The 17,785-nt window shown below is 38.4% G+C and overlaps 1 protein-coding gene across 6 annotated transcripts in view; it reads left to right on the forward strand.

Moving 5' to 3' along the window:
• Positions 1-17,785, forward strand: part of NR2C2 (nuclear receptor subfamily 2 group C member 2) — a 59,159-nt gene that overhangs the window by 12,124 nt on the left and 29,250 nt on the right. For 3 of the 6 annotated variants that reach the window (XM_039364542.1, XM_039364545.1, XM_039364543.1), the window contains 3 exons: positions 15,566-15,676; positions 16,241-16,441; positions 16,997-17,099. In XM_039364542.1, the coding sequence (XP_039220476.1) occupies positions 15,566-15,676; positions 16,241-16,441; positions 16,997-17,099 (415 nt within the window). Of the gene's footprint in view, positions 1-1,040; positions 1,232-9,884; positions 10,933-11,005; positions 11,596-15,565; positions 15,677-16,240; positions 16,442-16,996; positions 17,100-17,785 lie in introns of those variants that run through there. The other 3 variants (XM_039364544.1, XM_039364541.1, XM_039364546.1) reach the window with 3 other exon arrangements.

Here is a 17,785-nt window from a genome sequence, read left to right on the forward strand (position 1 = left end):
TTTTAGACATGAGCAATAAGCCTTCAAAATCTTTCTAAATCAAAATATTATTTGCTTTTTGTCCTTGAGTCAGAATAATACAAGTTGTTCTCTGCTGTCAGTTGCAAATTACAAGATTATAGTTGACTCATTCCCAGATCATAAAAACTGTTAAGCTCATGAATCAAATTAATAAAGATCTCTACCTCATATAGTGTGTTTCCTCATACTTCTGGCAGAAGAGTTGCCCATGTTTTCTCCTAACAAAAACAATAAAATTGGCAACTTATAATTGTATCTCTTAATTTTGTTTGAACTTTACAATAATTCTTACCTGGCTTTAAAAAACACTACATGAAACTAAGATAATAATTGCAAATAGTCTTTGTGTTATCTGTAGTTTTGAATATTATTTGTGGTGTTATATTAAATACGTTTTACAGAAAGATTATAGAGATCATAAAGGAAACATATAAGCATGTTGGTATGCTAATCATAAAGAATTTGAATAAAACTTGCCAGTTTAATTTTAGGGTTTTTTTATTAAGTAATTTTATTATTAAATTGTGGAATGTTAACTATATCATAATTTTAACGACACATTGACAACGTGCTTTTAAAGATACCCTTATTTTTAAATATATTCTAATTTTAAATATATTCTAATTCTAATGACAAAAAGAGTCATTTTGGTTTAGTGGTTCAGGTGCTGGTGTAGAAACCAGGAGCATGTGAGTTCTAGTTCTGTGTTAGGCATGAAAGCCAGCTGGGTGACCTTAGGCCAGTCATTTTCTCTCAGCCCAACTCACCTCACAGAGTTGTTATGAGGAAAATAGGAGGAGGAAGGAGTGTTAGGTATGTTTACCAACTTGAGATTTATAAAAAAATAATAAAGGTGAGATAAAATATTTTAAAAAGTGACCCATTAACTTCCAAATAATATCCAGTTATGTAAGGTCTAGATCAGGGCTTTTCAACCGTGGTATGCGTACCACTAGTGGTACGTGACCACCTGGCTGGTGGTACGCGGTGTCACCTTCCTCCCCCCCCCTCCTTCCCAGCTCGCTTGTTGAAATTGAAAACATGCTGCTTGGCGACGGCCTGCAGGAACCCTACTGAGGGCGCGTGAAGAGCACAGGCGCAGAGCGAGGCCCCGCCCTCCCCAGGGACTTGTGTAGGATCCGTGTCGCCCTTCTCCCCCTTCTTCAGAAGCAAGCACGAGCCTGAAGGGGACAGAAGCATCCACTCACAGGTAGGTGTTTGAGACCGCTCACGTCGCGGCCCTGAGTGCCAACCTCACAACCGTCCCTTCCTTCTTTTCCCCTTTCTCTCTCTCTCTCTCTCTCTCTGTTGTGGCCTCACTCTCTTCCATTTTCTTTTCCTCTCTCCCCTCCCGCAAGCTTGCGATACCCCTCATGGCCCTCACATTGCTTCCTGGGGCTTGAGTCTTTTCCCCCTCTCCTCTTCCCGAGGTGCCCAGCTTTACAGAGGGGAAAGCAAAGCGGCCAGACTGCACACCCTCCCGGAGGACTCATCCCACGGCAGCAGGTGGGAATCCAGGCCCACATTTGTTTTGCTGATGCTGATCAGAATGGTGACTCGGGTGCCAGCTGTGGGCAGGAGGGCTGCTACCTTGCTCCGGGCTCGCTGAGCTCAGCTCTTCGCTCCCCACTCCTAATACCGATCAAAGTGGCCACAATGGTGCCACACAGCCAGTAGCCACCTCTCAAGTGCCACCCCCGCCCGCCACTCATTGGCCACTACGCGCTGCCTGTCGGGTGCAGCACGGTGTCATCGGATCGCGGCAGCGGCTCGAGGCAATCACTAGTGCCTTGTTGGCTCAGGCCGCCCGCCTGTAATAGGCATCTGATGGTGACTCGGGGGACAGCCGTGGGCGGGGATGGCTGCTCCCTTACTCCGGGCTCGCTGAGCTCCGATACCGATCGAACATTCCAATGCCCACACGCTGGGAAACCGATCCGGGTACCGCAGCAGAAGTCGCAAGCTGTGGGGGATCCCTGCTGCCGGCGGTGGAGCCGGCTACAACGGAGCACTAGCCAGCTGCTTCAACCAGGCACTGGCAGCCTCCATGGGATACCCCGCCCATCAGTGACTTTGCCACGCCGCGTTCTGTGATGCCAGGGAATCCCGCCCCACTGGAGCTGGCCACAATGGAGTGCTGGCCAGCTGCTAAACCAGGCGCCGCTGGGCCTTCCTAGGGTGCACTGGAGTCCCACACACCGCCCAGTAGGCTGCCGTCAGCTATTCTTCCTGCATGGCGTTTCCAGCGGCCGACTGCGTGGCCCCCTCCCTCATAGGAATGTCGAGCCCATGGGGCTTGACAGCCACAATGGTGCCGCACATGCAGTAGACACGTCTCAAGTACCATCCCCGCCTAGCACTCATTGGCCATTACTTGCTGCCTGTCAGGCGCAGCATGGCCTCATCAGGCCTCGGCGGCAGCTTGAGACAATCACCGCCGCCTCGGCTCAGGCTGCCCACCCATCAGAATCTATGTCCCGTGATTGGTTGGCTCCCTCATTGTGTTCCTCCCCCACAGAAAGGGCATGGTTCTTCATGCAGGCTCCTGATTAGCCCTGCGCCCTGGTACCCCACCCCCTGAGAAGTGCGGCCAGGAAGTCCCTTTCCTGGGGAGCCGTGCAATCCCGGCGCTACTGTAGGCCCCGCTGGCCCGGAAGGCGCACTGGAGTACAGCTGATGGAAAGGGGATCAGCTCGCTCCTCTCCCATCGCCCGCTCTGCCCGGCTTGAGCCTGACTGGAGCAGCATTGGTACTTCCAAAGGTGACTGCTTCAAGGTCACAGGGGCAGTCCTCAGCCACTCCCCTCCCCTCCGCACCTCCAAATCGATCCTTGATTGGAGGAGGGAGGGAGGGAGGGAGAGGGGGAGAGAAAGAGAGAGGGAGAGAAAGATAGGGAGGGAGAAAGAGAGAGGAAGAAAGAAAAAGGGGAGGGAAAGGGAGGGAGAAAGAAAGAGGGAGGGAGAGAGAAAGAAAGGAGAGAGAGATTAAATTAGTAACATGGTTCTTAAGTGAATCTGGTTTCCCCACTAACTTTGCTAGTCAGAAGGTTGCAAAAGGCAATCACATGACCCTGGAAAAATGACCATCATAAATATGAATCGGTTGCCAAGCATCCAAATGTAAATCACATGACCCTGGGGATGCTGCAACGGTCATAAATGTGAAAAATGGTCATAAGTCACTTTTTCAGTGCCGTTGTAACTTTGAACAGTCACTAAGCAAACTGTTGTAAGTCAAGGACTACCTGTACTTTATCACTTTTTTCCATTTTTTTTTTTTGGTCATCAAGTTTTTGACACCTTACTAGGTGACTCGTGGTATTCGAATGTTGCCATATTTTAAAAGTGGTACAATTGACGAAAAGGTTGAAAAACCCTGGTCTAGATAGCAAGACAATTAAATGAATTGAAAATACTACATAGTGCTTATTAGTGATTTCCTAACAAGCTGAAGTAATGGATGGGGTACTGCACTGTTCTTGATCCTATTTGTTGTTGTTAATGAGTTGGGTGAATAAATAAAGAGAATGCTCATTAACCCTGCAAAAATGCAAAACTGAAGAGAACAATAATGCTATACAAGAGGAATATAATTTTAAATGGTCTTTATGTGTCAGAAAAATGGGCTGAGAAAGAACCAATTAAATTGAATAGAAATCCAAAATTCATTGTAAGGAAAAGAAATCAATTGCATGATTTGTTATAAAAATAATCTAGGAATAATAGTTGGTTGCAACATGGATATGAGCAGAAGGATATGACTGCAGAAATGGCAGATACAATTTTACTCTGCATCAATAGAAACATAGGTTCCAAATTATGAGAAGTAATAGTTCTGCTATATTATATATTGTTCAGACCTCAAGTATTGTTGCCCTGTTTCATGGAAGCAGGATTCATAGGTACAACTGTTGAAAGGCAGCCCAGAGTATTACAAGAGATATACTAAGAACTGAAAATGTTCAAAAGAGAAGACTGAGGGGGATGTGGCACAATTCAAGAACATGAAAGGATGCCTTATAGTAGACATGTCAAACATAAGGCCCAGGGGCCAGATGCGACCTGCGAAGTGGTTTCATGTGGCCCACGAAGCCATCCTGGAGGCAGTGAGGGAACGGCCCCACTGCCTTGGCCCTGGCCCAGGCCAGCCGGGAGCCAATGTACAATTTTGTGGTGGCCATCTATGCTGAAACACATTCAGTCTTAGCTCCACAAGACCGTCCAGAAACAGCAAGGAACCAGCCCTGCCGCATCGGCCCTACCCCCTGGGTGCATGCTAGGGAGGTGTCACCCTTTGTGAGGAATGAAGAAATGCACCATGCCTTGGCACTTGCCCCAGTCCCACCTCCTTCTGCCAGAGACCCTCAGATCTGTCCCACTCCTGCCCAGACCCACAAAGGCACCCTTGACGCGAACGATGTAAAGTTGGCCATGCCCACCCAGTAGGCTACACCCACTCCAGCCATGCCCACCCAGTAGGCTGCACCCACCCTGGCCACACCCACCCAGCCCCCCAAGGGCAACCGCAATGCTGATGAGGCCCTCAATGAAATTGAGTTTGACACCCCTGCCTTATAGTGTTGAAGTTGCGTCATCTCAAGCTATCACTAACATAGAAATCGGACTTTTTGCTATTTATTTATTTATCAAACACATTTCGTAACTGCCCATCTACCTCAGAGAGGGGCTCTGAGTGATGTACAATTTAATCAATAAAATTAAGCATTAAAAGACGAATTTAAGATCATTCTTTTAAAAAAACAAAACAACATTGAAAAATTATAAAAGATAGAGAATTCCAAGATGGGGAGGTTAATACAGGCGGGGGAAGGGTTGTCTCATGGGGCCAATTAACCCCATGGCTATATAACCTGCAAGGCTATACAACCAAGTTTTCACCCTTTTATGGAAGGCCAAAAGATTGGGGGCTTTCCTCACATATGAGGGCAAGATGCTCCGCAGTGCAGGGGCAGTGTCAGAAAACGCCCTCTTCCTTGACTGCCAGTTGAAATTCTTTGAATGATCGGTCTGTAGCAGGCCTTCTGTGCCTGAGCATGTGAGACTGGCTGATGTGATGGGGCGAAGCAGTTCAATAGGTAACCAGGTGTAATGTCATGTAGGGCTTTATAGGTAATAACCACCACTTTGGACAGCCACTTGTCTGAAATTATATAGGTCTCCTGCTTGAGCAGGGGGCTGGACTAGAAGACCGCCAAGGTCCCTTCCAGCTCTATTCTGATTCCCAACTTACCTTGAATTGAACCTGAACACTAGCACACAATGCAGTTCATGAGTGACCGAGCAGAGGGCCTCCCTGTCCTGGAAGGGATAAAACTGGTATACAACACAAAGTTGGAAAAAACCTGTCACCTGCTCTTTGAGCGGGAGTCATGGAGTCAAGAGGACATCCAAGTTTCTGGGGCAGTGCAGTGCAGGGGGGGGGGCATCCACAGCAATTCCATCTTACTCGGATTCAGTTGAATTCTATATCCCCATCCAGACCTCCACAGCCTCCAAGCACCGCAAAAGGGTGTCCTCTTTCTCTACATATATACTTGGAGTTAAGGGACTTTGCAAATATGGGATGTTCCAAATATGTAAGGTAAAAGTGTTAAAATATTGATGTCCTGAGTAATATCGTCACTGATCACTCATTGTGTGCCAAGCCCTAGCAAAAGGTAAGATAAAGTTGAAACCCCTCCAGGCCAGAGATTGTGCTTGAAAGTGTAGTGCCAAAGGAAACAAATAGATCATTTTGCTAAGCAGAGAGTCACTGAACAGTCACCATTTTCATTCATGTTTAGATTTCTGAATGATGAATCATTTTTATGTGCCCTCTCATTTTGTTCCTATTCCTCTATTCAACTGAATACTTGATAACATTTCTAAATGTTGTATATCATACACACACACACGTACAAACACATACACACAAAAGTGTGAATCGTTTGAGAGAAGATTGAGGTGTCATGGATGAAGTTGAAGAGATCCTTAAAAATAGAATGGTGAGAAGTTGAAGAAAAGGGAATGTTTGAAGCAATGTGTATATAGGGAGGTTGGTTGGCAAAGTTGGAAAAGAATAGAGATTTAGTGAATGGTAATATAACTATATTTCTTTTTTTTCCTTATTTCTTTAATTTCTTTCTTTTTTTTGCACCTAAAAGTATAACTAGATAGGTATGTACATTTAATGTATGTGGTTTTCAAGTAAAATAATCAAGTTTGGAAAAATCTAATACCAAGATGTATCCCATATCAATGTAGATTTAAGAAAAATGTTTTTGGTTATTTGCAGTAGAAGAAAAGTTTTTAAAATTCTGAATTTTTCTTGCAAAAAATGAAGTAACAGCTTCAGTTTTGAATTTTTTTCTGAACCTTTTGAATTTTTGAATATTTGAGAAGCTATCACAGAGAAGAGGGAGCCAAAGCACCTAAGGACAGAACAAGAAGCAACAAAGAGAAAGGTATTAAGGAGAGATCCAACCTAGAACTAAGAGGAAATTTCCTGAACTTGAGATTAATCAGTGGAATGGCTTGCCTGTAGAAGTTATGGGTAATGCATCACTGGACTATTTTAAACAAAGATTAGACAGCCATTTGTCTGGGATAGATTAGAAGACCTCCAGGGTCCCTTCCAACTCACTAATTATGTATTCTTTTCTTTTCCTCACCTGCATCTGATAGAGGTAGTCATCAGTTTAGTACCACAGTTGAGCCCTAACATTTACGTTGCCAAGTAAGAAATTTGTCAAGTGAGTTTTGCCCCACTTTTCTTGCCACATTGGTTAAGTGGATCACTGCAGTTGTTAAATTAGTCACTCGGTTGTTAAGTGAATCTATTTCCCATTGATTTCACTTGTCATAAGATTGCAAAAGGTGATTACATGACCCTGCAATACTGCAACCGTTAAAATATGAGCCAGTTGCCAAGTGTCCAAATTTTGATCACGTGACTCTGGGAATGCTGCAATGGTCATAAGTGTGAAAAATATTATAAGTCACTTTCAGTGCTGTTGTAACTTTGAACAGTCACTAAATGAACTGTTGCAAGTCAAGGACTACCTGTATTACATATCTCACTTTTTATTTTCTCTCTTTTTCATAAGCTACTTATTATGTCTTAATATTTTTACTGGCTAATGCAATTTTTTGAAACAGATTATGTCTGAAACCCTACCATTTTAGTAAGTTATTTTAATTAGGTAGGTTTTCTTTTTATTGATATGTATTACTGTATTTTTAATGATGACAATTCTTTTGAATTGTGGGCACATTTTGAATGTTCATAATATGTAAATGTTACTGTCAGAAAATGGCCACCACAGAAAAGCCTGTCTTTTTCACAAAATGGCTACTAAATTAGATTTTTACCAGAAGGCAGATTGTTGAGGTTGCTTTTTGCTGCCTTACATAGAGCTTTTTGTTAGTTGAGAGGGTTTTTTGTTTTGTTTTTTGCTGAGCAGATAGGGATAACTCCAGAGAGAACATTAGATTGCAATAGAAAAAGGGGATGACAGAGAATGAGGTGGCTGGATAGAGTCACTGAAGCAGTAGGCGTGAGCTTAAATGGACTCCAGAAGATGGTAGAGGACAGGAAGGCCTGGAGGAACATTGTCCATGTGGTCGTGATGGGTCGGACACAACTTTGCAACTAACAACAACAAATGCACCATTTTTATTTTTTAATAATGTCTTTGGAGCCTATGTGTGATCAAGAAGCATTTTTTATCCAAACATTAAAAATCAGATGAAGCAATAGGCTTAGTGAGCAAAAAGGTTTATAGAACATTAGTGGCCACATGCGCTATTTTGCATATACCTGAGCTAAAGTTCAGCTCCAAAATGACCACTGTTGATTTAATTTGCCATTATTTCATGCATATTAATAATTGGAGGATGTTCCAAGTAAAATATTGTAGGTTCTCTAAATGTGTCTTTTGATCTGATTCTATGACTACAAAGTCAACCTTTTGGTTCATAGTAGCAAGCTGTTATTTAAAGGTATCTGGTAGCTTTTCCTTTTTTAAAATGTTTCCTATACAGGTAATTCAGAGGATGTTAATTTTGAAAATACAAAAGAAACAGTTTTCTTTTGCCCAGTACTAAAGTAGAAAGTTGATAATCAAAATTTGTGCACATTCCAAAGTTCATGACTCATGAATATCATGAAAAGGATCGTTGCTTTTTCATTTGACATATGCAGGTAACTTGGAGAAGGAAAATATTTACTGGACATCTATAAGAATAATAGCCACTAAATGGGAAGGAACTAGCTATTATTTGACTTTTACAAGCCATGATCTTATTTCTGTCAGTTTTAGATGGTATCTTTCTTAACTATACAGTGAGGGGGAAAATTATTTGATCCCCTGCTGATGTTGTACATTTGCCCACTGACAAAGAAATGATCAGTCTATAATTTTAATGGTAGGTTTATTTTAACAGTGAGAGACAGAATAACAACAACAGAAATCCAAAAAAACACATTTCAAAAAAGTTATAAATTGATTTGCATTTTAATGAGTGAAATAAGTATTTGATCCCCTATCAGTTAGCATTAGTTCTGGTTCCCAGGTGTCTTTTATACAGGTGACGAGCTAAGATTAGGAACACTCTCTTAAAGAGAGTGCTCCTAATATCAGTTTGTTACCTGTATAAAAGACACCTGTCCACAGAAGGAAGCAATCAATAAGATTCCAAACTCTCCACCATGGCTAAGACCAAAGAGCTGTTCAAGGATGTCAGGGACAAGATTGTAGATCTGTCCAAGGCTGGAATGGCTATAAGACCATCGCCAAGCAGCTTGGTGAAAAGATGACAACAGTTGGTGCAATTATTCGCAAATGGAAGAAACACAAAATAACTGTAAATTTCCCTCAGTCTGGGGCTCCAAGCAAGATCTCACCTTGTGGAGTTTCAGTGATCATGAGAACAGTGAGGAATCAGCCCAGAACTACACGGGAGGATCTTGTCAATGATCTCGAGGCAGTTGGGACCATAGTCACCAAGTAAACAATTGGTAACACATTACGTCATGAAGGATTGAAATCCTGCAGCACCCGCAAGGTCCCCCTGCTCAAGAAGGCACATGTACAGGCCCATCTGAAATTTGTCAGTGCACATCTGAATGATTCAGAGGAGAACTGGGTGAAAGTATTGTGGTCAGATGAGATGAGGAGGAATGCTGCCTATGACCCCAAGAACACTATCAAACAGAGTCAAACGAGGTAGAAGCATTATTCTTTGGGGGTGTTTTTCTGCTAAGGGGATAGGACAACTTTACCGCATCAAAGGGATGATGGACGGGGCCATGTACCATCGAATCTTGGGTGAGAACCTCCTTCCCTCAGCCAGGGCATTGAAAATGGATCGTGGATGGGTATTCCAACATGGCAATGACCCAAAACATACAGCCAAGGAAACAAAGGAGTGGCTCAAGAAGAAGCACATTAAGGTCCTGGAGTTGCCTAGCCAGTCTCCAGACCTTAATCCCATAGAAAATCTGTGGACGGAGCTAAAGGTTCGAGCTGCCAAACATCAACCTCGAAATGACTTTAAAGAGGATCTGCAAAGAGGAGTGGGACAAAATCCCTCATGAGATGTGTGCAAACCTGATGGCCAACTACAAGAAACATCTACCTCTGTGATTGATAATAAGGGTTTTGCCACCAAGTGCTAAGTCATGTTTTGCAAAGGGGTCAAATACCTATTTCACTCATTAAAATGCAAATCAATTTATAACTTTTTTGAAATGCATTTTTCTGTATTTTTTTGTTGTTGTTGTTGTTATTCTGTCTCACTGTTAAAATAAGCCTACCCTTAAAATTATAGACTGATCATTTCTTTGTCAGTGGGCAAACGTATAAAATGAGCAGGGGATCAAATAATTTTTACCTCACTGTATTTGAGTGGTAATCTAAAAAGGCGAGAACATGGGAGAACATTTCCTGACAGAAATATTACTCAGCTAGCGGGTCAGAATCAGATGCTTATAGAGAAAAGATTATTTGGCAATCTCATGAATGATTTAAGGAATTTGTGCAATAAAAAGTTATCTGCATTCTGAAGAATATTGCCTTTCAGTACTTTGTGGAATCATTTATATGTATAATTTGTATTATTCACTTTTATGGATATTTCCATTTATTTCCAAATGAAAATAATTCTTAAAATAGTACTTTGGCAACATATCAATTATTTGAGTTTTGAATCAATATAGTTTTCTTAACTGTTTGTAATTCTTGTATTATATGTTAAATTACAGTAGTTCTCTTACAAGAATTAAAATGGGGATTTATAGTTTTCCAATAAATACTTTATAAATAAATGTATAAATAAATTCTAATATATTTTTGATGGGCACGCAACAATTTAATAAAGACTATTTTTAAAAGATATTAATTTAATAAACTGCAAAGATGGCAGATGATTCGTAAACAAAATACAATAAAAAGTTTTTATTGTTGTTTTCTTTCATATTGGCATGCAATGTATCGGAGAATAACAAAATTATTTTCTGATAAAATTTACTATTTTATTGATTGAATAATCATAGTAGGATCCAGGATAGACAAAGGAGAAAGCTCTATAACCTAGGTACATCTTTCCCAGTGAAATTAATTGTATTATTAGACAAACTGCTTCAGCAGCTGGCAAAACAGCAGGAACACGTCGATTCTGCTTCCTTGGTTACAGGGAGTGATAGTGTACTTGACCTTCACAGGAACAGGGTCATGGGGAGGGCATTTTTAAATAATTCTTGTCATTTTATCCCTGGAATCTTTATAAATGGAGTTTAGATACAACACTTGGGAGTAGAATAAAACTGATGTCTTCAGTTTTCTTCAATTGTTTTGCCCAAAGATCTTTGCTGAGGAAAAATGTAAATAAAACTGCAGAACGATTTGACACTGTAAGTATTGGAGTCTGTATAGTTTCAAGCTTGAAGCAAATAATTCTAAGATTACTAATAGATAAGATTGTTCTTTAAATGTATATATAGAATATATAGGTAGTATTTATGCATTATTTTAGTAATCTTTTATTAAATGACATTTTACAGTAATTTAAACTGATAATAAATTATTAATATTTTTATCAAATGAATGGATTTACAAATTGGGAATATTTTAAGTGTTTGGAAAAGGCCATTATTTTTTTCATACTGATTTTAACTAATAGTTTTAATCATAATTATCAGTTATTGATGTATGTTATTGCTTCACATCCTTTATATGGTGAGCAATATTCCTTAATTCATAAGTATGTTAATTCATACTTTGTAACTATTTTTATAACAATCACAATAATTATTAACATTGTCTGATAAAATACATTACTGTATTTGATTTTGCATTATCGAAGTCAGATTGTTACTGCATTCCTTAAGAATAAGTCTGGTAGTAAGCAAACTATGTGCTTGCCTATTTCAAAATTGTCTAATGCAATCTTTCCCAAATTAGTACTTTCTAATACTACTATTAGCCATGGTGGCTTGGAATTATGAGAGTTTTTCTTAAAACCATCTGGATAGAAGCAGGTTTCCAAAGGCTGTTTTAAACTAAGATATGTAAAGGTGAGCTAGTAAGAAAAAAATTGTTTGTTATATTCATTGTGTTAACGCATGCATACGCACAGATAATACAAAACTGTTTGAAATTAAATTTTAAAACTGCATATTTTATTTCAAATGTCAATTGTTTAACAACAGAGCTAGATATATATTATTGCGTGTGGCAAATAATTCTGCAGTGGCACATCTGACATTTCCTGTACCTCATGTCCATTTCCAAAATGCCATGCAATTTTCTGAATGAAAAGTACTTGTATTGTGCTAACTATCTTCTCTTCTGGGGAAAAATTAGTATTCCGCTATAAGTGGATCTTGTATTATATATTTGTATCATTGGTCTGTTTCTTTTAATTCAAAATGTTGGCAATATAATATCAAGGACGAAGCTGAAGAACTGCAAATAAGTTATCTATCCTAAATACCTTAATCTTGTAAGCTACCATGAGTCACTTCAAAGCAAGATGGCCAGCAAATAAATAAATAATAAAATAAATAAATAACCTTATTTTGTATAAAAACCTAGACTGTGGTAGACATTTTTGACTCATTCTGTGATAATGCCCATCTATTTATAGCTGTAGACTTAAACATTTTTAAATAACATTTCATGGAGCATTTTTTGAGATCATTGTTAATTGTATTTCTAGTTAAAATAAGTCAGAAAAAGACACATATTGTCCGTGTTTAAAGTAAAAAGTTTTTTTTTGGAACTGGATTTTTCTCAATATGTAGTACAAATAAAACCATAATGGAGCTTGCCTATCAGCCATAAGTCATAATGGCCATAAAACGGTTCATCCACATGACTCGGTTTTATAACCTTTTTTATGCTGGCCATTAAAAGAGTGCAATTGTTGTAAAGTAAATGCCATGATCATTAAGTCAACACTGTGGTTGTTAAGCACACTGATAATTTGTTACAGAAGTAAATGCCAGTTTCCAGCAAAACTGTGATAAAACAAGGTCATATGACCATGAGACACTGCAAATAGCTGTAAATGTGGGCTGCCTGCCAAACATCCAACATGTGATCATGTGACCGTGAGACGAGAGTCTTGGAACTTCAGAAGTGTGTCATAAATACCTTGGGGGACTCCGTCATAACATCAAACTTCATTTAATGGTGTGATTTGCTTTTTGGCCATAGTAACTTGATTTACAACTGTTGTAATAAGTTATAAAATCAAATCTGGTCATGTGCTGCCTCGATTTATGCCTGCAACATGTTACAGCCAAAATTCCGGGCTCCATTCTGATCATACATAAATGACTAATATGTGTTAGTCATTTAGCCTTCAACTCTTTTTATATCTGTGTATAATTGATTTCTTTTTGACATTTATATGAAAGGATACTAAGATGATTTATTTGAATATTTAGGTGCTATGTATTTTTTTTTTTGAAAGACATGATACTATTTACTTCAAAAAGTAATGTAGAAACAGTACAATGTGTCCCAGAAAGTTTATTTGCTTATATTGTCATATATGTGTGTGTGTGTGTGTGTGTGTGTATAAAACATTTGAATAAAATATTTTTTTAGGCCTTCAGATGAACATGAAAATAAATTTTGGTAGAATGTCAAGACTGATAGATAATATCAGACAGTGGACTCATCTTACTGCATGAACTTTAGGCTTGTTCATTCTGCCTTCTTGCATGTATTTATACTGTTACAGCAAATTGTTGCTTACTGTTATATCTTAAGCAGATGTAGATGCCACATCAATGAAACATTGAAAGAAGTCTATTAATCCATAACTATTTATATCGGAGTTGAACTATTAAATTGACCACATTTGTCTATATAAAATAATGTTCCAAATAATATTCTCTTGGAGGTGTTGTTTGGAATTCCCCTTCCTACAATTCTGTTCTAAGAGACAACTAAGAACACACCTCCCTTCAGTTAGGAAGCAGATTGATGACTAATGTCTCTTAACTTGCCATCTTCTTGGAAATGACATATATAGTCAGTACTATAAAACAAAAGGATATTTAAATTAAATAAGTCTTATTTTCAAAATAAGAAAGAAAGAGCTTATCTTCTGTAAGGCCTTAAAGGCCTGGGGAGGGTGTCACAATGTAGAGTTGAGTCAGTGCATTGGATAGTTCTGATGGATCTGTTTTTACAATGGTTGCTATTTTGTGTGTTGTTTTAATTTTAATTTGTTTAAAATATTTTTCTAACATTAGCTGCCCTAAGTCATTAATTTGAGATGGACAGCTATATTTATCTATTTATCTATCTATCTATTTATTTTGTATCCCACCTTTATTATTTTTGCAAATAACTTAGGGTGGCAAACATCCAACATACCTTCTTCCTATTTCCCCACAACACTGAAGTAGGTTGGGCTAAGAGAGTGAGTGGCCCAAAGTCACCCAGTTGGTGTTCATAGCTAAGATGGGACTTGAACTTGTGGTCTCCCAACCTGATGCCTTCAGCATGAACCAAACTGGCTTTCTATATAAATAAATAAGAAACATTTATCAGGACTTGTCCACAACATCTATTTTACATTTTATAGTATATTTGAAAAACTATTCTCTCTTTCAAAATATTTATTAAACATCCTTAGTCTATCTCATAGGAGATCCTTTATGTAATACCCTGGTGGTGCAATGGTTATAATGCAGTATTGCAGACATACTCTGCCCACAACCTGGAGTTTGGTCTTAATGGGATTCAAAGTTGACTTAGCCTTTCATCTTTCCGAGGTCGGTAAAATGAGGACACAGGTTGTTGGGGGCAATATGCAAATAATGTTGACATTGTAAACTACCCAATGAGTACTGTAAAGCACTATGGGGCTTTGCCATCCTCTTTGAAGAAAGACTTCAAAATATTCCAACACAAGAATGATTTTATTTCTGCCCCCTAGAGGAAATAAAAACAATTTCACAGGTCTTCTTGAAGTGTCTTTTTTTTTTTTTCCAACGGGACATGGCATATAGTCACCCAAGATCAGAGAGAGAGCTCTCTTGCTTTCTTTTAGCTGACATCTCAGTAAATATTTGTAGAAGGGTTACCAGATTTCTTGTAATTGCTGTTGCTACAAGACAAGTTAATTATATAGCAATCTTGTTAATTTGTTTCCTCCAAGGTGATTTGTATTCCTTTTGGCTTGCTTAGTTTTAATGTTCTTTATTCATTCTCACTGCTTTAATACATGCAGTATTTTAGTTTTACCTTCTGTATTTTGTCCTCCAACCATAAACTTAATTTAAAAACAATTCTAATTTTAATAATTATTTAATTATTCATTTATCTTAGCTTTTGCATTGGGCTGTAATATATTATAATGTGCTTGATGTTTTGGTCTCCAAGGACATATACCCTTCAAATAGTTTACATTATCACCTTTAAAGAAGATTTATTTTTAATCAATGTGACATACATACTTTTAACTATCCTTACCTCCACATCCAAAGACACAGGTAATTGAATTCCATTTCCTGAATTTCCTATTAAGAAAATGGTAATGCATGGAAAATAGTTTTATTAGTGCACCATGTCTGAAGATTTTCTTTCCTGATAGAAGGTTCTAGTCTAGGATGCAAAAAAATAATTACATATATCCCATATTCAGCATACCTGAAACCCTTAGAGCAGACATGTCAAACTCGCAATGTCACATGATGTCGTGCAACGTATCAGGATGGTTTTGCCATTGCTGGCAATGGAGTGGGTGTGGCTTCCAGATGATGCGTCCAGCCCACAGGCCAGCAGTTTGACACCCTGCCTTAGAGCCTGTGGAGCTGATTTGGAAGGCATTCTTTGGAATTTGGAGGCAAAATATGTGCCTTATAACTTGGAGAATATGGAGCGTGTACTCTGCTTTACAGTCCTCTAATCAAAAGATTTCAATTATTTAATAAAATATTTATTAAGTTATATAATAATGAATAAAATAATAAACACTGTATTGTTTTGCCATATATAAAGTCTTCTTTTCATAAATCATTTTAGGTCCAAGCTGTCCAGTCAACTTTATCTGAAAATCCAGTGATGACCAGCCCTTCCCAGCGCATCCAGATAATCTCCACAGATTCCACTGTATCATCACCACAGCGTATTCAGGTATAGATTTGTCTTCTAAATATAGTCTGTTTCATCTTTCTGCTTAATGTGTAGCATCAAATTTGTTCAATAGAGCATATTAATTTTATTTTTTTTTCTTTCATGTAATAATTTCAGACCTAATATGTAATTTTATAGTTATTTAGAGATGGTGTACAAGGAACAGATTTACTGTGAGAAAAGCGATCTACTACTTGAGAGGTTTTATTTTATTATTGGAACTATGTTTTTGTAAGCATCTTGGGAGAGAGCCTTCTTTCCTATTTGTATACAGTGGTGAAGAATACATGTTTGGAGACAATTTCTTGCTTCATTTTGAGTAATCATGTATGTATTCAAAATACCTGTTGGTAGAATCTTTCCATTTTTATGATAGCATTTTTCTTTTTTGCCTAACCTGCATCTATAATTTAGTAACAAACACAGCATCCTTGGTACCTTAAAATAATGGCATATGATTCTTAAAGGTGAACTTAAAACATGCAAAATTGATTTGTTTGTTTTTTTACTTATTTATTGAATTCAATTTATTCTCACACAATCATGTTTTATTTTTTGTTATAGATTGTCACAGATCAACAAACAGGGCAGAAAATTCAAATAGTGACAGCAGTGGATTCATCAGTAAACCCAAAGCAACAATTTATACTTGCTAGTCCAGATGGTACTGGAACAGGGAAAGTAATATTAGCTGCACCTGAGACTTCTAATACCAAGCAACTTATTTTTACCACCACAGATAATATTGTGCCAGGCAGAATACAGGTAAACACCACAGTTAAAGAATGATATGTATATTGGATATTCAGACTTAAGAGCATGCAGAAAAAGGGCTCATAGTTTAACTAATTAGCATAGTTCCGTAGAATTTATATTCTAGTCTCCAATCATATTGTTGAAATACTATCAGCTCAACAAAAATCAGATGATATCAAAACATAGAGGCAAAACTAAAGCTGTGATTAAGATTGTATAGATCAACAGTGATGTAAACCACTGCCCCTTACAAGGTAAGGGGCAGTGGTTTACATCATCTTGAGGCAATTAGTAGATGGCTATAACTATAACTATAATCACTATAACTTTTCTTCACTTTATCATGCCAGCAGTTACCATGTACACTTTTAAACCTTTTCCTTGCTGTCTTGCTATACTGGTTTTTTTTTTTTAATTTTCCATATTTCTTCACTTTCTGCATGCTTATTTTGCAGTTGCACAACTGTGCCCAAGCTGTGTTTTATGTTTAAAAAATTTGCAGCATCCTTTAAATACAATATCGTATAGAAATTATAGTGAAAAATTTTAAATGTTTCATTTTAGATTGTCACTGACTCTGCCTCTGTGGAACGTTTGTTGGCTAAAACTGATGTCCAGCGGCCACAAGTAGTAGAGTACTGTGTTGTCTGTGGAGACAAAGCATCAGGTAAGAGATGCCAAGCTACTTGGTTGAAAAGACACACTTGCCTACCAATCTTTCATTCAAAGGCAGGTTTGGTGAGGCTAAAAACAAAAGAAACTTTTTGGGTAGCAGTGGGGATTCTTCAAGAAAAAAAACTGACTTAATGTCTGTATTGTAATAGTGATATTGTTAATTTTCCATAGACTTCTTGGCCCCCAAGTGCACATTATTCCTTTTAGGCACATATGCAGTGAGAATATCTTCCAGAGCACCTAGGAAATTTGCTTTGGTTCCCAGGAGAGAGGGGCACCATTGTGGAAATTGTGTTGCCTAACAATGGAATTGTATGGGGTATTGAAGAAAAACTGCATTTTATCTTTATTAATTAATTAATTTACACTTCATATTTATGAACCGCCCATCTCACTCAGAGAGGGACACTGGGTGGCATAAAATAAAACATTAAAATATAAAGCAGCATACGAAAATTACCAATGTTAAAGTTTTAAAATTAAAAATTATAAACATTTTTAAGGAGGCGTGAAGAATTAAAGCCTGTAAAAATTAGTTGACGAAGGTAAAAGGAGGTCTCCCGTGACACCAACCAATCCCACGATTGTGTGCTCCTTTGCGTTCCCAACACAAGAGCCAGAGCCAGGTTTCAACCCCTTTTCAGAAGGCCAGGAGAGTAGGATCCGCTTTACCTCTGG

This window comes from Crotalus tigris, unplaced genomic scaffold (genome assembly GCF_016545835.1).
Source record: "Crotalus tigris isolate CLP2741 ecotype Arizona unplaced genomic scaffold, ASM1654583v1 scf7180000019794.865796, whole genome shotgun sequence".
Classification (NCBI taxonomy): domain Eukaryota; kingdom Metazoa; phylum Chordata; class Lepidosauria; order Squamata; family Viperidae; genus Crotalus; species Crotalus tigris.